General features: G+C 60.9%; 2 protein-coding genes across 9 annotated transcripts; one reads left to right on the top strand and one right to left on the bottom strand.

Annotated features, from left to right (window-relative positions):
* Positions 1–272: 272 nt before the first annotated feature.
* On the top strand, positions 273–12,828 carry IFFO1 (intermediate filament family orphan 1). Of its 8 annotated transcripts, none has more exons than XM_036865248.1 (10): positions 273–1,079; positions 4,763–4,823; positions 4,923–5,018; positions 5,629–5,769; positions 6,080–6,085; positions 7,357–7,514; positions 7,617–7,737; positions 8,000–8,092; positions 10,919–11,049; positions 11,703–12,828. In XM_036865248.1, exons 1-10 carry the CDS (start codon positions 307–309, stop codon positions 11,812–11,814), a joined length of 1,692 nt encoding a protein of 563 aa, XP_036721143.1. In that variant the 5' UTR covers positions 273–306; the 3' UTR covers positions 11,815–12,828. The 8 variants fall into 8 exon arrangements, with proteins under 8 accessions (XP_036721143.1, XP_036721140.1, XP_036721142.1 ...); XM_036865245.1 differs by having other exon boundaries at positions 7,997–8,092; XM_036865247.1 differs by having other exon boundaries at positions 6,077–6,085.
* A 777-nt stretch (positions 12,829–13,605) lies between these two features.
* Positions 13,606–18,026, bottom strand: GAPDH (glyceraldehyde-3-phosphate dehydrogenase). The gene is made up of 12 exons (XM_036865252.1): positions 17,889–18,026; positions 17,589–17,629; positions 15,651–15,750; positions 15,466–15,572; positions 15,257–15,347; positions 15,015–15,130; positions 14,844–14,925; positions 14,503–14,654; positions 14,341–14,419; positions 14,175–14,258; positions 13,996–14,093; positions 13,606–13,891 (listed from the first exon to the last, which is right to left on the bottom strand). The coding sequence occupies exons 1-12, from the start codon at positions 18,009–18,011 to the stop codon at positions 13,822–13,824; spliced, it is 1,143 nt and encodes a 380-aa protein (XP_036721147.1). The 5' UTR covers positions 18,012–18,026; the 3' UTR covers positions 13,606–13,821.
* Positions 18,027–20,580: the final 2,554 nt, after the last annotated feature.

The raw sequence follows: 20,580 nt of genomic DNA, 5'->3' as shown, positions 1-20,580 counted from the left end.
AACCATGGAGTACTGGAGGATCTGGGTTTTATGTCCTGCCACTCTGGCTGGATTCTGGGCATGGGCCGGGGTCCGGTCGGCTCAGGGCTCAGCCTCAGACCCGGAAAGGTCGGTCCAGGTGCCAGCCTCCGAATGAGCCTTTCATTGGCCTCCTCCCTGGCCTCCTCCGCCCCTCTGACCTCTGCCCCTTCCGCCGAGCCGTCTGATTGGCTGCCCCTCGTCCCCCTGGCGCCTCATTGGCTCTCCTCCCTCGCCCTCCAGCCCTGCTCCTGCACCGGTCTCCATCTCCCAGCAGAAGGCGCAGCCATGAATCCGTTATTCGGCCCCAACCTCTTCCTCCTCCAGCAGGAGCAGCAAGGCCTGGCCGGGCCGCTGGGGGACCCCGTGGGAAGCGACCACTTGGCCGCCGGCGGGGACGTGCCCCCGGCGCCGCTCGCCCGGGCCGGCCCGGCTCCCTACTCGCCGCCCGGGCCGGGCCCGGCGCCCCCCGCCGCCATGGCGCTCCGCAACGACCTGGGCTCCAACATCAACGTGCTCAAGACCCTGAACCTCCGCTTCCGCTGCTTCCTGGCCAAGGTGCACGAGTTGGAGCGCCGCAACCGGCTGCTGGAGAAGCAGCTGCAGCAGGCGCTGGAGGAGGGTAAGCAGGGCCGGCGGGGCCTGGCTCGCCGAGACCAGGCCGTGCAGACCGGCTTCGTCAGCCCCGTCAGACCCCTGGGGCTGCCCCTGGGCGCCCGGCCGGCTGCCGTCTGCACCCCGTCGGCGCGGGTGCTGGGCTCGCCCGCGCGCTCGCCGGCAGGCCCCCTCGCGCCCTCCGCGGCCTGCCACCCGGCTCCCTCCACCTCCGCCTCCTCCGCCTCCTCCTCGTCGGCCCGCTTCATGCCGGGCACCATCTGGTCCTTCTCTCACGCCCGCCGGCTCGGGCCGGGACTGGAGCCCACTTTGGTGCAAGGGCCTGGCCTGTCGTGGGTGCACCCCGACGGGGTGGGCGTCCAGATCGACACCATCACCCCAGAGATCCGCGCTCTCTACAACGTGCTGGCTAAAGTGAAGCGCGAGCGGGACGAGTACAAGCGGAGGTAGGGATCGGGAAGGTGGGGACGGGGCTCAGCTCACGCCACACTGGGGCCGGGGCTAGGTGTTCGTACAGGAGCCGAGAGCAGCTGGGGCCCAAGAATCAGGGAGGAGTCAGTATGAGTAAAGTTCCTGCTGTGTAAGGAGGAGCTTGGAAGTCCACAGACGGAATTGGATACCCGGAGACTAGAATCCCTGGAGAATGCAGAAGTCAAGACTCGTGACAGGAAGGAGGCGTCTGGGAGCCGAATACTGCGGGGAAGCCTTGTTTTTCATCTAGGCTGCAGTGTTTGGAGGACTGTGTTAACCGTGGGGTTTTGCGACGTGTAAAAGGGACATGGGTCTGAGAGGTCACATCCGGGCTACTGCCTAATCCCCCAGGCTCAGCCCTCGGAGCGACTTTGTGATATAAGCTCCACATACTGATCCAAAGTTAGAGGCAAAGGATGTAGTTTTAATTTGCGAGTCGAAGGGAAATGAGAAGGGGGGTGGAGGGGGGCTGCACCTTGCAGGTGACGATCCTGCCTCTGCCCAGGGTTTCCCAAAACGGCGTCCGAGGGCGCAGCACGGCTGCTCTGGTTCCATCCAAACCAAAATGCCGTGGGGACCTTAGGGCATTTCTGGAAATAGGTCAGAAAAGGAGGGAGGGGGGAAGAAGGAGTAAAGAGAATTCCCTAGGGAAAGGGGAAGGGACTGTAGTTGGCCCAGGGCTAGCGGGAGCTGGGGGATCTGAAAGTGCAGAGCTGAAGGCGGAGGAAGTGTGAAGAGGGCAGCAAGGACCCGAGTAGGAGCAGGTTGGGAACATGGACACACCACACCTTTGACACAAGGCAGCTGGGGCAGGCCGGGTCACTCTGAAGATGAAGAGTTGGTTTTCTGCAGGGAGCCCTGCGGGGTAGCACAAGACTCCGGGGAGGGGATGCGACGCAGGAGTGCTGGCTGCATCCAAGTGGATCCCCTAGAGGGTTGGTATCCATGCTGTTAGGACAGAAGCGTGAGCACAGCCAGCACTCGGTACACTCTGTGCCTGGGATGCCATGGTTGGAGACGAAGGAGATGACAGGCCAGAAAGAGGCTTTGCCTTCAGGTTTAACCTCTTAATGAGCTACTCTGACCCCTTGTGGGCAGGCCTGGGAATTACCCTTGCAGCCCAGTGGAGCAGAGATTTGTGTCTGGTGGGGATTGGCTGAATGTTCAGGCAAATGACTGCTGGGTCGGGTTGGGGGTCGGGGGGGGGGGCGAACTTCAGGGATCTGTAACCCGCCTGAGTCTAGCAGATCACAGATCAGCAGGCTTGCTGAGGTGGGTCCTGTCCTCGTGCTGGCTGGCTTCCTTCCTTACTTGTAGTCCGTGATTGAACTGTCTTTGGGAGTCTCAGTTATCCTAAAGCCATCATTCAGATGTCACCCAGAAACTTCCTGCCCCAGCCACTGCAGGAGTTAATTAACGCCGTCAGCAGTGGAACATGGACACTTCTGGAATACATCCATAACCACAGGAACAACTGCTCTTGTCGGGGTGTTTTGTTTCTAACTGGAAGACTGTTTGTCCTTGGTCCAGCTGTCCAGGGCAGCAAAGGGTTATTCCTCGGGGACTGATGAGCTCATATCTCTGCAGCACGCTGCTGTGCAGAGGGCCTCACAGCCAGACGTGGGTGGTACGTGATCCTGGCAGTTACTCATTCTTCCACCCCAGATCCCCTGCCCTTGTTCTCCTCTCTTTATAGCAAAGCTAACTCCTGTCTGTGGCCTGGAAGACATGGGCATAGTATGAGCACTAAACTGGGAAGGAGCTGAGGCCTCCTGGTTCTGGGTTCAGCTCCCCTGCCTTGTGTGACCTTGGGTGGATCTCTTTTTCCTGGTCTCAGTTTTTCCGACATAGGAGTGGCCCCTGCTTCCTCACTTCCCTCAGGGAGGCCGTTTATTTGGAAGAAAGATGTTTGCTCGATGTAGAATACATGGAAATTGCTCAAGTTCTACCCATGTTTAAAGAACCTTGCGAGGGAGACCAGATTGAAATGGAGGTCAAAACAAACCCATTCGTGGGAATGTCTGGCTGGAGTACAAATAGAACTCTACTGAGCTTCCAGATGGTTTATTTTCAGATTTTTTTTTGTTTACCCTGTGAGATTTTATTAATCTTAATCCATACCTAACTTCCTTAAGTTTCTACCTGAAACAGTTGAGTTCACCGTCCTACCTTTCCTGATGTGTCTTCTCCAGGGCTATTGTCCCCATGTCTGTCTTGCTTGCTTCCTCCAGGGATGCATGGACCCCAGGGGCATCAGGGTACTGCATCCCGTGCCCTCACGTTGTAGATGAAGATACCAAGGCCCAGAAAGATAAAGGTCTTCTTTAAGAAAATACATAACCTGACACTGCTGGGGCACTTCGCTGGCCCCAACTGTCTGAATGAGAATGCCAGAGCGAGGGGAGGAGGATGTGAGGGCCGGCTGGGCGGGGAGCCAGGAAGGCGGGAGCGGAGCTGGTCTGCCTTCTCCCCGCCCAGCCGCCGGGAGGGGCAGCCACGGTGATGTCGAGGAGTTATTATTAGGAAGACTGCAGTGCAGATTGGAGCGGGAGAGCTAGGAGAGATGGGCCGGGAGGAGGAGCCCAGGGAAGAGAGCTGAGAGGCACCTGGGAACAGAGATGGAGGGGAGGGGAGGGGAGGGGAAGACCAAGTCCTGGGCCTGCAGAGTGTGTTCTCCGTGCTGCTTCCTAACCACCTTTCTGGTGCTGAGGTTTCTCTCTTGGTGCAGTTCCTCTCCTTTCTCAGCCTGGAGGAAGCCTTTCCAGGATGGGGGAGAAGTGCTGGGCTATGTCAGTGGGGTCTGAGGAGTCCTGCTGTTCCAGCCAACCTTGCGGGGCCCTGAAATCAATCCTAAGCAGGGGTGTTGCCCCCGCCGCCGCCCTCCTGCCTCTGTGAGGAGGAGGAGGAGGGCGCACTGGCCCGCTCCCAGCCTTGGCCAGGAGTGTCTTCTAGCCTACTCATGGTCGTAGGCTCTGCATGCTGGGGCCCAGGAGGTCCTGCCCCTAGTTGTCACCCACCACAGTCACGAGGCACTTTTCCACGCGCGTTTCCCTCTCCCTCTGGGCGTGGGTGCTTAGTGATCCCAGGCTCCTGCCCGCACCCTGGCCCCTCTCTGCGGCTCACCCGGGGCCTCTGGGTGGGCAGTTTCTGGAGCTTGTGGGGATGGACTTCAAGCATGTCCTACCAGGCTCTTGACCAACTTCGCTGATGCCATATGTGTCCTGCAGCTGCTTTTACAGGATTAATGGTACCACAGGAGGCAGGGCAGCGGGCTAGACGAGCTCTGTTCGGGTGCAGGCAGCAGGCGGGAGCCCGGATCTGAGGACCGGAGGTGGGAGACCGGGCCGGGTGGTGTGGGCAGAAGGAGGGGGACGAGGCCGGCCAGACAGCTGGTCGGGCTGGGCCCTGCGAGGGACCAGAGCAGCCGCAGTTGCTCTTAAATGGTGCGAGGCCAGAGGTTCCGGGAAGGCAGCTGGTGAGCTGGGAGCTGGCGGGGAGCCTGGAGCCACACGTTTCTGCCCGGCTCCTCCCCTCTGGGGAAGCCTCCTCCCCTCTGGGGAAGCCGACCCAGGGCCGGGGCCTGAGCCAGACCGGCAGGGGGCGGGGAGCGGAGGCGGGAGGACCCCGCACCCAGGCGCTGGCCCTTCGCTGTCTGCAGGTGGGAAGAGGAGTACGTGGTGAGGCTGCAGCTGCAGGAGCGCGTGAACGAGCTCCAGGAGGTGAGGGCCGCCCTGCCCCGCCTCGTCCCACTTTCCCCCGCCCGCCGCCCACAGGCAGTGCCGCTCACGCCAGGTTTGCCGGCTTTCTCCCGACCGTAGGAGGCCCAGGAGGCTGACGCCTGCCAGGAGGAGCTGGCCCTGAAGGTGGAGCAGCTGAAGGCCGAGCTGGTGGTCTTCAAGGGGCTCATGAGCAACGTGAGTGCGGCCACGCCACCCCTCGTCCCTACCCGCCGGGGCGAGGCTGCCTGAGGCCAGGGCGCCGGCCTTCTTAGTTGCACCCACTTCACTGACCCTCCCCCCAGTGTATGTGCTTCCATTTTTTTTCCCCTTGCCCACCCCCTAACTCAGGAGAAGAAGAGAGAACAAAAGTCCCCGTGGCCTCCATCGTTACTCAGGGTGGTTTGCTCACAGTGTGGCCCCGGGTGAAGTCCTGACCCTCTCTGCCTTCATATCTGGGTCTGTGGAATGGGATAGTAGAGCACATACTTTGCAGGCTGGTTCGAAGGTTGTGATGTACTGAGTTAGGATGGCGGCGCTAGTTCAGCGTCAGCTGATGTTACCATTACGGTACTTTCTCTACTCTCATAGCTCCTGGTAGTCAGTCAGTCTCTCCTGGAGCCTGAGTTCCAGGAGGGAGCCCCCTGCGGGTCCCAGCCACTGGGCCACGCCCTTCGGGGGCCCCGTCTGGCCAGGGAGCCAGCTGTCCTGGGCAGAGTGCTGGAGGGGCACCCAGTGTCTGGGAGGATGAGGGGACGTTGCCGGGCCCTGAGGACCCCCCTCACCGCTCCCCGTGCTCCCCGCACAGAACCTGTCTGACCTGGACACGAAGATCCAGGAGAAGGCCATGAAGGTGGACATGGACATCTGCCGCCGCATCGACATCACCGCCAAGCTCTGTGACTTGGCCCAGCAGCGCAACTGCGAGGACGTGATCAAGATGTTCCAGGTGAGGGCGAGGGGCGCCTGGGCCCGGCCCCCGCCCCGTTCCACTGCCCGGTGTCCACCGCGCCCGCGCCCGAGCTCTGTAGGGGGGGGCGCGGGGCCGCGAGAGCCGGTCCTCCGCGAGCTGGGCCCGGCCCCTTCTCAGAGACCTTAGCACAGCAGCCGGGCCCTGGCGGGACGAGGCTGGGGGGCGAGGGACAGCCTCTGGAGAGGAGTTTGGAGCCGTCTCTAACGCTGTCTCTCCCCTCCCCTCTCTCTCCCATCCGCCTCCTCGCCTCTCTGCCTTTCATCTTCTCTTGCTTCCTCCACAGAAGAAGCTGGTTAGTTTTGCTCTCACGCAAGCTTCTTGCGTCCCCGGCCCATTTCTCAGCTCCCCAGGCCTGCTGACCCGCAGGGCTCTCAGCGCAGACCCCTCCCCTCCATCCTCCTGCTCTTCTCCTTTCTTTCTCTCCCCCCCCCTCTCTCCCCTCCCCTTTCTCCCTCTCCCCCTTCTATCCCTCTCCCCCCTTCTCTCTCCCTCTCCTCCCTTCTCTCTCTCTCTCCCTCCCCTTCTCTCTCCCTCTCCCCCTTCTATCCCTCTCCGACCCCCTGCCTCTTCCCCCTTCTCTCTCTCTCACCCCTTCTCTCTCCCTCTTCCCCCTTCTCTCTCCCTCTCCCCCTTCTATCCCTCTCCGCCCCCCTGCCTCTTCCCCCCTTCTCTCTCACCCCTTCTCTCTCCCTCTTCCCTCTCCCCCTTCTCTTTCCCTCTCCCCCCTTCTCTCTCTCTCCCTCCCCTTCTCTCTCCCTCTCCCCCTTCTATTCCTCTCCCCCCTTCTCTCTCCCCCCTTATCTCTCTCTTCCCCCTTCTCTCTCCCTCTCCCCCCTTCTCTTCCTCTCCCCCCTTCTCTCTCCCTCTGCCCCCTTCTCTCTCTCCCTCCTTCTCTCCCTTTCCCTCTCTTCTCTCTCCCTCTCCCCCTTCTCTCCCTCTCCCCCCTTCTCTCCCTCTCCCCCCTTCTCTCACTCTGACCCCTTCTCTCCCCCTCCCCTTCTCTCCCTCTCCCCCTCTTCTCTCTCTCTCCCCCCACTTCTCTCTCCCCCCCCAACCCGTTCTCTCTCTCCCTCCCCTTCTTCTGTCTCCCTCCCTCTCTCATTGTTTTGCCTCCATTTCTCTCTCTCCCTTTGCCCTCTGGCTTCCAGATCTGGATGTGTGACTCAGGTTCTGCTTTGTCAACTCCGTGTCTCCCTCCTCCTTGCAGCCTGAAAGTTCCTTCTCAGTTCAGTCATTTCACTAGAAGACTTTTTAGAAAAGAAATCCTCTGGGCCATTATGCGCATCTTACTGTGGTCGAGGCCAGCCATTTCCCCTTTATCTTACTGCTCTGTTTTCTCTGTTTCTTGTCTGTCTTCCTCCTAGTCTGCAGCCCCGTCCCCATCTGTGTCTGTCTGCCTGTCTCGGTGACGCTGGTGTTTCTGTTCCTTCTTGTAACTGTGTCTTCTCTCTGTCTGCCCGCCCTTCCCGCTGGTCCGTGCTTCCCTCCCCTGCCGGCGCCCACGCCCTTCTCCTCATGCACCCGGCCTCGTCTCTGTAGTCTCTGCACTTGTCTCCCATTAAGGTCCCGTCCATGGGGGGGCGGAAGCGGGAGCGCAAGGCTGCCGTGGAGGAGGACAGCCCCCTGTCGGAGAGCGACGGGCCCTGCCCCCCCGACGGGGATGAGGAGGAGAGCACGGCCCTCGGCATCAACGAGGAGATGCAGCGCATGCTCAACCAGCTGTGAGTCCCGCAGGCCCCTCGCCGCCCCTCCCCCGAGGCCGGAGCCCCGCCCAGCAGCCCCTCCCCGCCGCCCGCCTTGACGCCCGGGCTCCCTGTCTCTAGGAGGGAGTATGATTTTGAGGACGACTGTGACAGCCTGACTTGGGAGGAGACTGAGGAGACCCTGCTGCTCTGGGAGGATTTCTCGGGCTATGCCCTGGCTGCTGCAGAGGCCCCGGGAGAGGTAACCGCCCTCCCAGCCGCAGGGCCCCGGCTCCTCCTCTCCGGGCGCCAGGCCCGTCTCCTCCCGGCCCGCCGTCCACTCCGTGCTCTGTCTTCCCTTTGTGGCCACCATCCGTCACCTGCTTCTCCCTGGTCCTTTGTCCTCGTCCCCTCTCTCTCCGGCTTCCTTTAACCTGACTCACTCTCTCCCTCGCCTTGCCTTGTGGTGCCCCATCCCACCCCTCCCATCTGGCCTCCCCCTGCTTCCCTTTCCACTCCAGCAGCCGGAAGACAGTTTGGAGAAGGTGATTAAAGATACTGAGTCCCTGTTCAAAACCCGGGAGAAAGAATATCAGGAAACCATTGACCAGATAGAGGTAAGGCCGTGCGCTGACGATGAGGGCCCCAGGTTCCCGGTGGGTCGCAGGTGCAATGGCCTCACCCCTGCGGGACCCCAGACACCAGGGCCTCCCCACTTCTTCCTGGCGGGGGCGGAGTGATCTCCCCACTGTAGCACCTCTGGTGGGTCCTTAAGACCTCAGGCTGGGGAGGGCGGCCGACAGATGTGGGTTCAAACCTCAGCACTGTCACTTACTTCCACTCTAACTTTTAACAGGCCTCTTCTCTCTGAGCCTGCTTCTTTATTTGTAAAGTGGGATTCTTACTAATACCTCCCTCAGGGTTGTTTGAAGGTCAAGTGAAAGAAGGCCCAGGCAGAGCGCGGGGCGGCGTCTGTCTCATAGTCAGCACGGCATGTAGTCGTTGCTTTATTATCTTTGCTGTTATTACGGTTAGTGCTGTAGCGGAGTCCACTCAGGTGGACTTGAACTTTGCTGCTGCCTCGGCTCAACCTTTGAGCCAGTGGGGAAATCTCCATTCTTATTCCCTAGCCTTGAGGAACCTTCTAGAGATGCGAGTGGAACTGGTGCTTCAACTTAAACTCTAGGCCTCTAGGGGCGGCGGGAAGGATTTGTGGCACCTGGGAGGAAGGCCTGTGGGACGAGGCTTGCGTGTGATTCTCGTGAGCCCTCCTGCCCGAGCAAGCGTGAGAGGGTCCTTTCCACGCCCTCTGACTTGGGGATGAGGCTGGGGGCCTTCTGGAACTCTCAGCCTCTCTCCAAGCCCACTGCCCTCACAGCGGCAGTGGAAGTTGAGGAATTCTTTTCCTACATCCTCATTCCCCCAACGCGCATTAGCTGGCCCTGCTCCTTTAAGCAAAACCTGCTTCCTTTTTTTTTTTTTTTTTTGCCCAGGCAGACAGACGCTCACTTTTAAAGGCACTGCTGGGGACTTCCCTGGCAGTCAGTGGTTAAGACTCCACGCTTCCACTGCAGGGGGCGCGGGTTCGCGACCCAGTTCGATCCCCACTTCGGGGAACTAAGATCCCGCATGCCATGTGGCCAAAAAAAAGAAAAGGCACAGCCAGCTGTGCGCCACTAGTTGAGGAGCTGGCCACTAGTTGAGGAGCTGGGCGGGGAACTGCGCTCCGCTCTCCTGTTTACGCCCATCTCGCCTTCCGCCTCCTCCCTACGCCTAGAACGGCCTTGCGGGGAGGTGTCAGGAGGGCGGACACGGTGGTGGTGCTCCTGGACATCCAAATGGGACACCTGAGGTCCCTTTAACTCAGTGACCTTTGATCTCTCAGGGGCCCTGGGGTGGAGGCAAGGACCATTTCCATCATTGGATGGTGAGACCAAGGCCCAGGTGGAGGGTGGGCGGGAAGTCTTTCCCCCCACCCCTTCCCCTCTCCATCTGCTCCCAGCCTCACCCCTCCGCCCTGCCCCGCCGCCAGCGCGCTCGGGGTTTTCAGTGTGGCTTTTGGGGTCGTCTCCTTCCTGCAGCCCTGCTCTGAATGTGTAGAGACTGGCGGCCGTCCTAGCCTCGTATTCTGCTGGAATGTGTTTGGTTCATTCCCTTGTTCCCTGCCCCGCTGAGTGATGGGCTCCAGAACCCACCCCTCCTCTTTAATTCCGGCTCTCCTGAGGTGTAGGGATTGGGGTGTAGGTGGCAGCCAGTCTGGACAAGAGCTGGCGGCACCGTATTTCCCTCCTGGACTGAACAGTCAGCGCGTCCTGCCCCTGGACGTGCTCTTGCTGCGGGGGCCCCGACGGGGATCCCAGCTCTGGAACCGAGGCCGTCGTTTGAGCCGTGCTCACTAGGGCTTCTGATCCACCCAGGCTACCATCTCTTTGTCAGGCTCTGTGACTGTTTTCTTTTCTCTCCGAGTTCCCATCCTCTCTGCCCAGTGCAGACTATTCACGGGTGGTTTCCCGCCCTTTCTCTTTGCTCTCAGGCAGTCAAGCAAATCACCTCCGGGCAGTTTTACTCTGCCTCCCCTTGTGGCCCCTGTTCCTTGTGCCCAGAGCAAAGAGAGGCAGCACACTGTCTGTGGCCCGGATCTTCCCCGCCTCTGCGCCTGGCTCTCAGCTCTACCTCGAGCCTGTGGCGCAGGGGCGGGGTCTGGGAGGGAGACTGCGTTCCCTCGACTCCGGGCCACACATCATGTCACGCATGACGTGTCTTGAGTCGGGCTACATCTCAGAGCCCGTCGGACATTCAGCGAGGCAGGCAGTCCTTCCGTTCATCTCTGAAAAGGGCTTACCAGTGAGAAAAGCAGTGAGAGGAAATAGGTGGTAAGAGAGCAGAGCGCCTTTCAACAGGGCCCAGCCGGCCTCTGGCCTCAGGGCCATGAGTCTCGTAGACGCTGCTGGAAGTTAACTAATGACTCTGCCGTCGAGGTGCGGGGCGTGCACGCAGGGATGAGTAGGCCCCGTGGCCAGCCCTGCCAGGAGCTCCCAGCTTGCAGAGGGGCACAGGCTGGGGGGACGGCGCTGTGTGGGGAGTGAGGACCAGAGCAGGCCCCGGGGGGGCCCCGGGAAGGGCAAGGCCAGCCCCACGTGCCGCCCGAGCACTCAGGAGCACCCCTTCCTCACGGCTCTCGTCGGGAGTCTATTCCGAGAGCGCAGGCCCGGAGCAGATCCCTTAGTGAAAGCCTCCGTGGGAGAGACTCCCGGGGAAACTGGAAGGAATGATGGAGTATCAGGCACTTTCTGCCTTGCGCTGGTTTAGTTTAAAATCTGAGTCCTTCACTTCCACTCCGGCTGCCTGTGCCCCCGCCTGGGGTGCCCTTGGCAGGTTAGCCTCCCGGGGGCGGGGGACAGGGGCCCTGCTGACCTGGCGGCCCTGCCCTGCCCCTGCCACAGCTGGAGCTGGCCACGGCCAAGAACGACATGAACCGGCACCTGCACGAGTACATGGAGATGTGCAGCATGAAGCGGGGCCTGGACGTGCAGATGGAGACCTGCCGCCGGCTCATCACCCAGTCCGGGGACCGGTAAGGGCCCCCCGGGCACAGGTGGGGAGGGGATGGTACCCGGCGCCCCTCACTGGAGAGCCCTGAGACCCTCCGGCAGTGACTCAGGCCCGTCTTGCCACGGGGCTGCCCGTTGGAGGTCGCCTGGTCTGCTCGCCCCAGCCCGGCAGCTCCCTCCCCCTCGGCAGTTGGACTATACGGGCGTCCATCCGTGGTTGGACTGCCGAAACCTCCCGATGCCGCTGACTCTGGCGGTTCCCCTGGTTAGAAAGGCAGCTAAAAACTGACAAGGAGCACAAGGGGCAGATTTTTATCTAAAGTCAGGGCCACAATTTGTGCCTTTGACCCTGCGTAAGTTTTTAAAAATTGCAAAACTACTTTATAGACGTGAAGCTGGGGCCACAGAGCCAGTGCCCTCCGGCTCCAGCGGCGTCTCGTACTGTGACCTCAGATACTTCTGAACTCAGCCTCTCCGAGTCCCCAAGTTAAAGTGGGGACCGTTTCTTACCCCCCTCCCCCCCCTCCCTTGCACTGCATCCGCCCTTGCCCTGTGGTCCTTCTGCCCTGCCTGAGATGCTGCTCACCTGCCAGGGGATCAGGCCAGGGGAGGTGGGCGTGCCAGCCTTGTCAGGATGCCTCCCCGCCCCGAGGTTACAACTGACGCTCTTTTCTAGAAAGTCTCCTGCTTTCACTGCGGCCCCGCTTAGCGACCTGCCGCCCCCGCCGCCACCAAGCGAGGCTGAGGACTCCGATCGCGACGTCTCATCTGACGGCGCCATGAGATAGGGGCCTCCTGCAGCTCGGCCCGCTGGGACTGACCGAGGCAGAGGGCTGGGTGGTTCACAGAAGGGAACGCCGTTTGTCCTGCAGCACCGAGCCTGGCCCTGGGCACGGGGCGCGCCTCCCCGGCCTCCTCCCTTGGTCCTCGGCCTCTCTGGGGGTCTGGGGTGTCTGGAGCGAGGCTTGGCCTGCTCTTCCCGGGCGACTCCCTGCACAGCCGTCTCTCCTGCCTTAATGCGTGGGTGAATGCTACTTTCCCATCTTTAAAATGCTGCCAGAGCACTCGTGGCCCCTCACCCTCTCCACTGAGTAAGGAACGTGATTGTCCTTCCTTCCGTCCCTGTGGCCTCGAGCCAGCTGGCTGTCTTGATTCTGTACTGGTGCTAACTGGCCCGGGCACTGGTATGAGGGGGCTTAGGCTGGACGTTCTGTGGCTTGTGCACCAGAGAGGGCTTCCCTCCGCGTCACAAGCGGAGGGAGCGGGCCTGGGCAGGGCGCTCTGTCCTCCCTGTTGTCCGAGCGCGCACGGCCGGCTGCCTGTCGACAGCAGTGGTGTGGCTGTGAGCCTTCCCTGGCGGAAGTGCCGCGCGTTACAGGGGCCTTAGTGCGTCCGGTCCGGTCCGGCGGCTGCTGGGTCTGGCTGGGTGCAGTATCAGCATCGTGGAGGGAGACAGAAGCTCCTGCTTGTTTCCCAGTCACCGCCGGGTGACAGAAAGGTGAAGCTGTGTGTGTGTGTGTGTGTGTGCGGGCGCGCGTGTGTGTGCACACGAGCGTGTATGTGGGTGCACGTGCGCTCAGGGTCTCAGTTTCTTCAGGCATCAGCTGCAGGTGTGCCTCCTCCGTGTCTGTCACATGCTGAGACCAACCAGCTGAGCGAGAAGACGTCCTGAACTCGGAAAAGCTTGGCGAACTGGGGCTACGAGACCGAGGGTCCCTCAGCATCGCTGCCCGAGGCAGGCTGGGCTGAGCTGATGTTTCTGTGGAATCTAATAATAATGAAACTGGCGACTATTTATTGAACACGCTTGTGTCTGTCACTGTTTCCAGCACTTTCTGGTGGTTCTGGTGGTGGTTATACAGTCCTCTGCGCGGAGTGCACTAGTTATCACTTGAAAAACATGCAGGTGCAAGGCAGGTGCGGAGGTTGTAAGTAACCTGCCCAAAGTAATGGTGCCTCGAGTTGGCAGAGCCAGGGCCTCGGCCCTGGTTGGCGGCACCAGCTCTGTGCTTCTACCGCTAAACCCACGTGTATCCACGGGTGACAGATGACATGGGAGCAAGGCCATCCCCACCCTTCCCATGGACCAGCCTACTGTAACCCCTCCAGCGACACTAGGGCACCCACACAGCTGCACTACTGGTGGTCGCTGGGGCACTGGGACTTGCAGCCGCCGGGCAGAGCTGGGGCCTGCACTCGGCAGGCTGGCCGTGCTCCATGCTGCTGCAGAGGTCAGCTAACTGGCCAGAGGCCAGGCGGACTCTGCCCTGACTTCCTGTGCCAGTGTCACCCTCCAGGGAGCTGCAGACAGAATGGCATCTGGATATGTGGAGCCAGGCCATTCCTGGGCTCGGCCACAGCCATCTGGAGCACAGCGAGTCCCCGTGGCACCCAAAGACCTCAGAGAGGAACCAAGGTGAGCTGAGGACAGGTGGCTCTTCAGGGGAGCAGTGTCCGCTCCCAGACCGGGGCAGGGCTCCTGGCTGGTTGGGTGCTGTCAGCAAGATGTAGTTCTCCTTGGCCCCAGCCCAGCTCCCCTCCCCTTTATCCTAGACCCTGGAGCAAGACAAAACAGTAGCCTGGGTACAGTGTACTTTATTGATGGTACATGACAAGGTAGGGCTCCCTAAGCCCCTCCTCCTCCCCCTTCCTCATGGGGTCTGGGATGGAAACCGTGTGGAGATCGGGAGATTCTCAAGTGTGTTGGAGGACGGAGTTGGGGCAAGGACTCCCCAGCAGTGGAGGACCTCTCTCTTCCTCTCGTGCTCCTGCTGGGGCTGGTGCTCCAGGGACTCTTACTCCTTGGAGGCCATGTGGACCATGAGGTCCACAACCCTGTGGCTGTAGCCAAATTCATTGTCGTACCTGGAAGGAGAGGGAGTTAAGGGTTGTTTTCCCGAGCCGGCCACCAGGGGGCAGCAGACTCAGTCCCACTCTGACGCACCACCTCCCACACCCGCGCCACACACCAGGAAATGAGCTTGACAAAGTGGTCGTTGAGGGCGATGCCAGCCCCAGCATCGAAGGTAGAAGAGTGGGTGTCACTGTTGAAGTCACAGGAGACAACCTAGGGAGGGAGAGCCAAGCACAGAACCCAGTCTTGCTCACCGGGGCCACGTGGACACCAAGTTCCCTGACCCATCAGTACCTGGTCCTCAGTGTAGCCCAGAATGCCCTTGAGGGGGCCGTCCGCCGCCTGCTTCACCACCTTCTTGATGTCCTCGTATTTGGCCTGAGGAGGTAAAGACAGGCGGTTATTCAAGCTCCAGTCTTGCAAGCCCCAGCCCACCAAAGCTGCTCCAGGCCAAACTTACAGGTTTCTCCAGGCGGCAGGTCAGATCCACGACGGACACGTTGGGGGTGGGGACGCGGAAAGCCATGCCAGTGAGCTTCCTGTAGACACAAGTAAGCAGAGTCAGCACCAGGCATCCCGGGTCCCCGGGTCCCCAGGGCAGAAAAGCAGCAACGAGTCTCACCCGTTCAGCTCAGGGATGACCTTGCCCACAGCCTTGGCAGCGCCAGTAGAAGCGGGGATGATGTTCTGGGCAGCCCCTCGGCCGTCACGCCACAGCTTCCCGGAGGGGCCATCCACGGTCTTCTGGGTGGCAGTGATGGCATGGACCGTCGTCTGGAAACAGGAGGGGGCGTGAAGGCCCTGCCTAGTGCTCACCACGCCACCCCCCTCCCTCCTCCCAGGGGAAGAACTAAGTGACCTGAGCAGATCCCTTGGAACCCCAGGGCCATGCTCTGGGAGGGAGAAGGGTCCCACCCTGGGTGTGGACTGAATGTGCTCTGGCAAGCCCCCCATCACTCATACCATGAGTCCCTCCAGGATGCCGAAGTGGTCATGGATGACCTTGGCCAGGGGGGCCAAGCAGTTGGTGGTGCAGGAGGCATTGCTGGAAAGAGGGAGGCAGGTCAAGGGCACGTCCATCATGTACCACGCTGCACCATCTGCCCACTTCTCCACGCCCTCTGCCGCGCTCACCTGACAATCTTGAGGTGGTTGTCATACTTCTCGTGGTTCACGCCCATGACAAACATGGGGGCATCGGCAGAGGGGGCAGAGATGATGACCCTCTTGGCTCCACCCTTCAAGTGAGCCTGCAGCAGAGGAGTACTTACAAACCCAGGCTCCCCCTTCCGGGCCTAGGTCCGCCCCACCCCATCTTCCCGTCACACCGAAGCCCAGGGTCAGTTCCCCTCCTCTTCCACCTCCCTGCTGCTCACCCCGGCCTTCTCCATGGTGGTGAAGACGCCAGTGGACTCCACCACATACTCAGCACCAGCATCACCCCATTTGATGTTGGCGGGATCTCGCCTACAAGGGAAGACAGGACAAAGCTCAGGGACATGGGCTGCCACGGGCCGAAGGAGGTCACCCCACTCCAGTACCTCCTCCAAGGCAAATTTCTTCCTGTTCCGTCTCCCACACTTACTCCTGGAAGATGGTGATGGCCTTTCCATTGATGACAAGCTTCCCGTTCTCAGCCTTGACTGTGCCATGGAACTTGCCATGGGTGGAATCATACTGGAACATGTAGACCTGGGGGGACCAGGGAGGGCATCAAGGCTGCGCCTCAGCCAGGCTCTGCTCCCCGCCACCAGCACGGGTGGCACTCACCATGTAGTGAAGGTCAATGAAGGGGTCATTGATGGCGACAATGTCCACTTTGCCGGAGTTAAAAGCAGCCCTGGTGACCAGGCGCCCAATACGGCCAAATCTGAGGGGGACAACAGGTGAGAAGGCATGAGAAGGGAGGAGAGAGTCCTCTTGGGTATGTAAGCAGCCCCAGGCCCACTCACCCTCTTTCAGAGGGAAGAGGATGACACTTTGCTACCACCAGAAAAGTCCCAGGAGAGCTCACTTTATCTTCCTAAGCAACTCTGCCAGGCCAGCCTGGCTTCCCAGCGCGGCCACAAAGTGAAGGCTCACATCCTGCCCAAGAGGTGACTGGGCTCAAAGACTTGCCCACCCGCTAGTCATCTGATATCCGTTGAGGAGTGACAGGGTGGTGCGCTGCTGCTGCCACCTACAGTCTGGGCACGTGGCAGGCACATGGCATTCATCACACCCACTAACTGTAAATGCTTGTTCCTGTCTGGCCCAGCTTCGGGCTACACTCTCTAGAGAGCAAAGAGTTGTACACTCAGCATCGCCAAGCTCAAAGGGCAAGAGCAAAGGTCAGAAGTGAACTGGCCAGGGGAAACCCACCCCTTCCCCAAGTCCCTCCTACAAAAGGGAAAGAGACAGGGAAAACGAATGGTTTCTCAACCCCTAATCCCAGCATTCTGATTTGCTTAGTACCTGTCCTTCCTAGCTCTTTTCCAAAAATCAGCAGTGGGAGCAACAGATGTTTGGGTGTGGGGAGGGCAGGGGGAGGAGGTGGAAAAGAGCGGAAGCCCAGGACCCCAGCTGCAGAAAAGGTCAGGCAGCTATATTTAACCCCAGCTTAGGGTGGAGTGGGGATCTGGTTTCTGGAAGACGGGATGGGGAGAAGGGCAGGATGCCCGAGGCTCACGGACACCTAATCCTCCTGGTGACCTTTACAGCCTGGCCCTTAGGGTTGGGTCAGCTCTAGGCATGGATGGAAGAAATGAGCTTCGAGGAGAGCCGCTGTGAAGACAGGGGCTGCAGCTCCGGGAGCCATTTTGTGGTGGAAAATTTCTAAGTACCCATGACTCAGCTCTCCCAGCATGGCACCAAGCCACGGCTACCACACCTCTCCGGAAAAAGGAAAGGAAAAAAAACCCCAAAACAACACAAGACCACCCCCATAAACCCACGTTTTTGATTCATCAGAGAACCATCTAGGAAAAGCATCCCATCATCCCTAGGGGGAAATTTGGCTGGCGGTTTAAGGGATGGTCTAGGGTTAGTATGGTCAGAGTTGAGGTCTAGTTGAACAAGAAAGGGAAAGCCTAGCCTCACCTGGCTTAAGGGATAAAGGCGACTCCACCCCCACGAGACAGGGGTAGGAGGGTTAGTCATAGGCAAGGAAGGAGGCAGGCTGAAGGGCTAAGGAAGGTTTCCTAACGGCAGTTCATTCATTTCCTTCCTAGTTGCAACATGGCGGCTGGTTACCGCAGATGACCGCCCCCCCCGGCCCCCCCAGCTGGTTCTGCGCGCAGCTGTGCCTCCTGCATCCCGGGGCTGCGCCCGGCCGGCGGCACGGGCTGGAGGTGGGGGACGGGCTCCTCCCCAGCACGTGACCGCGAAGGGCGCGAAATGAAAGAAAGAGCCCCAGCTGGGGGATTAGAGGATGGGTCCAGAGCAAGAATCGGAGACTCCTGTGTATCTGCCGCAGGCGGAGTGGAAGGCTCCGCAGAGGCGGAGTTAACAGGACGCGCAACAGCCGGGGATGGGGGGGCACGAGGCCTTGCGAGGGCCTCCTCCAAGTCTGAGCACCGACCTTGAGTTCTCCCTGGGGGGGGGGGGTACGACCACCCCCATCCAGGTCCCGCACGCGCTAGCAGAGACCCAGTAGGGCAAGACCTCCAGACGCAATTCGGTGGGGACCGCAGGACTTACTGCCCCACCCCGCCCCACCCCGTAACTCACCCGTTCACTCCGACCTTCACCATCTTGTTTCCGGGACGCAGCTGCGGGCAGAGGGAGGTGAGCATTAGAACGCGGGGCGAAGCGGCTGGAGTCCTGTGCTGCCCTCCCCGCCCCTCCCCCAGGCCTCCATCCCGGACCTGCGCTTCCGCACGTCCTTCCTCCCGCCCCCGCAATGCGGGGGCCCCGCCGGGCGCGACCCGGACCCCGGCCTCCTCAGCCGCACCCCCGGCCCGCGCACGCCCCTCGTCCCTTTCGGGACCGTCCCCGAGCTCTTTGTGGATCCTCTCCGCCAGGCTTTACCTGGCACTGCACACAAGACACAGCCGTCTGTCGAACAGGGAGGAGCAGAGAACGCAGGGGAAGGCTGCAGCCGGGATTTATAGGGAAGGTGAGGGGCGGGGGCGTGGTGACGCGGGTCCGCATCGCCCAGTCCCAGCCCCGGGGTGCGGAGGCCTGAGCTACGTGCGCCCGTAAAGTCGCGAGTAGTCGGCCCTCCGCTTTTTTTGGACCAGCCTGGTTCTTCAAATGTGCGCGCACCTCGCGTGTGGGCTGAGGACGGAGAGGGGGAGGGGACCGAGACTGGCCCAGAGGAGGAGGGGACCGGTGATGGTGCTTGGCGGGGATTGGGGGCGGGAGGTTACTGCGGGATTCTGTGGACTCGGGGCCGGGGGCCCTTGTGAGAACTGAGGGATGCTGCACGGATGTAACGGGAGGACCTGGGGAGCCGGTTAGATAGGGAATTGGACCCAGAGCCAGGGACAGCTCGCGGCTGCAGGGTCCCCCTTCCTCCTCCTCCCCGCCCCCGCTCCCCTGCTTTCAAAGGCTGAGAGGCGGGAAGGCTGAGGAACTTCTCGAGGCTCTTCGGTAGTGACACAGGAATAGCAGAGGAAAAGCCTCGGGAGGGGCCTCCCGCAGGGCCCTGCCCAGCCCCCCCTTCCCCCCTCCCTCCGCACCCCCCCCGACCCCGGCTTCGGGCCTCTCCGGGCAGGGGGCCGGGGCTGGGTCCTGGGCTGTGAGGGCCTGGAGAGGAAGGAGGCTCCGGGGGAGGGGTCTGCACTGAAGGTCACGACGTCCTGCGGCGCAGGCAGCCTGGAGACCTGAGAATCGGGGCAGACAAACCAGGCCCTGTGCGCACCACCTGCTCTCCCCTAGGCCCGGGCTGGGGCGTCGGGGCGGGAGAGCATCACTGCTGGGGGCTGGCCCGGTAGAGGGGCGGAGGCCTCCCACAAAGTCGCTCCTGGGAAACCTGAGGGCTGTGCCGCCCGGGCTGGGAGACAATGCCTCTTTCACCCTGTCCAGCCCGTTCAGCCCTGGGCCGAGAGCAGGACGTGAGGGCGGAAGTCCCTCCCCATCCTGGGACGTGCAGGCCAGCCCTGCAGCCAGGGCTTCCCCTTCACTGGCTGCGTCCAGGGGATGTTGGGGGCAGGGTGAGGAGTCCAGAAGAGGGAAGATATCGGGAGGTCTTGGGCACATGGTGGGAACAGGCCCCCAGCCCCTTCGCACACGTGATGTGGAGGAAGGAATCCATTCCTCTCCAAGACCAGTCAGTCAGAAGCCTGCACTGTGCTGGGTTTGCAAGCTGAGGATGGAGGAAGGACTGGTTCTGGGGACTTGAAGGGTTGAGGGTTTAGAGGGGGTGGGGTGGAATGGACATTGCCCATCAGCAGGTGCTGGGGGACAGAACTGGGGCCTCTTTGCTGGCCCAGCGTAACCTGAGACCAGCCCCCTTTTCCAGCTGAAAAGCCTGTGGCTAAGTTTAGCCCGCATGGTGATAACCTTTGCTTAAAAGGCAGAGAGCGCTGCCCTGCACCCCGACTGCAGCCTGTCCCTTGCCTTTCCGGGATTGCCCTCCCTCCTTGGGGCCCCAGATCCAAGGCTGGCTGTGGCTGGCAGCCATCTGCATGGTCCACGGCCAGACTCTTGCAGGAGCAGGAAGAGCAGGGCCACAGGGCAGCTAATGGTGAGGGGAGGTGGGAAGCGCCTCACTGAGGAGTCTGCTGGGTAAGTGGAGGGGGGGGCGCGGCCTCCTCCTCAGGCTCCACCAGGACGGCAGCGCTTTCCCTGACAAGGGCCTTAGGAGCCCCTCCACCCTCCTGTGCTACCCGAAGCATGTCCCCCTTTGCCGCATGCTTGTCATTTCTCATTACTGTCCTTTGCTGAAAAGAGGGAGCTCAGTGCTCTGGGAGCACGACTGATGCAGTGTGCTGTTGTCATGACAGCAAAGACACCAGTGTAGCCATGACAGCAGCCTCACTGCCTCCAGTTCAGGTGACTCAGCAGAGAGGAACTGGGGAGTAGGAGTGGGTGGACGGGGCCTGCATCTGAGGGGCTGACTTGCTGCAGACCCTGTAACGTGGTGAGGAATCCCTGGGAGACAGTCCCCAGAGACAGTGTCTAGAGCTGAAGGGGAATCATGACCTGATCTCCCATCAGCCTGGCCAGGTCAGTCACCTATCTTTAGAGATGGGGTCAGGGGCACGAGTCAGGGTGAGGGCAGGACAGAAGCCAGCCCTTGGTGGAGAGGAGGGTTTCTCAACTTCAGCTTCACTGACATTTTGGGCCGGAGCATTCTCTGTGGTGGGATCTGTCCTGTGCATTGTAGGATATTTAGCAACATCCCTGGCCTCAGCCCCCTAGCTGCTGGTAGCACCCCTTCCCGCTGGGTTGTGACCACAAAAATAGTCTCTAGACGTTGCCGACTGTCCCCTGCAGGGCAAAATCACCCCCAGATTGAGAAGTGCGGATCTGGAGTATAGACGCTGCCTAATTCTGCACAGCGGAGCAATCCTGCCACGCGTGCAGGGTGGGGAGGTCGAGAGGGAAAGATGAGGCACTGAGGGGGCATGAAACTCAGCAGATGCTGGGACAGGCCCCAGACTCCTGGGCTCATCTTCTCCTTCTGGATCAATAACCCTCTATCTGCTGCCTGCCTCTGGGCTAACCAGAAAGATGAAACAAAGATGAGCTTAGGAAAAACCTCTAAAAGTATATA

This window comes from Balaenoptera musculus, chromosome 10 (genome assembly GCF_009873245.2).
Source record: "Balaenoptera musculus isolate JJ_BM4_2016_0621 chromosome 10, mBalMus1.pri.v3, whole genome shotgun sequence".
Classification (NCBI taxonomy): domain Eukaryota; kingdom Metazoa; phylum Chordata; class Mammalia; order Artiodactyla; family Balaenopteridae; genus Balaenoptera; species Balaenoptera musculus.
The sequence above is the reverse complement of the archived record's forward strand: the minus strand, read 5'-3'. Positions and strand labels throughout refer to the sequence as shown.

Coding starts and splice junctions, on each gene's coding strand:
- IFFO1 (XM_036865242.1), top strand. CDS start 307: ATGAATCCGTTATTCGGCCCCAACCTCTTCCTCCTCCAGCAGGAGCAG. Junction 5,019..5,628: donor TCAAGGGGCTCATGAGCAAC/GTGAGTGCGGCC, acceptor CTCCCCGCACAG/AACCTGTCTGACCTGGACAC. Junction 7,515..7,616: donor CAGCGCATGCTCAACCAGCT/GTGAGTCCCGCA, acceptor CCCTGTCTCTAG/GAGGGAGTATGATTTTGAGG.
- GAPDH (XM_036865252.1), bottom strand. CDS start 18,011: ATGCGGACCCGCGTCACCACGCCCCCGCCCCTCACCTTCCCTATAAAT. Junction 15,131..15,256: donor CCACCATGGAGAAGGCCGGG/GTGAGCAGCAGG, acceptor CCTCTGCTGCAG/GCTCACTTGAAGGGTGGAGC. Junction 14,094..14,174: donor TGGGCTACACTGAGGACCAG/GTACTGATGGGT, acceptor CTCCCTCCCTAG/GTTGTCTCCTGTGACTTCAA.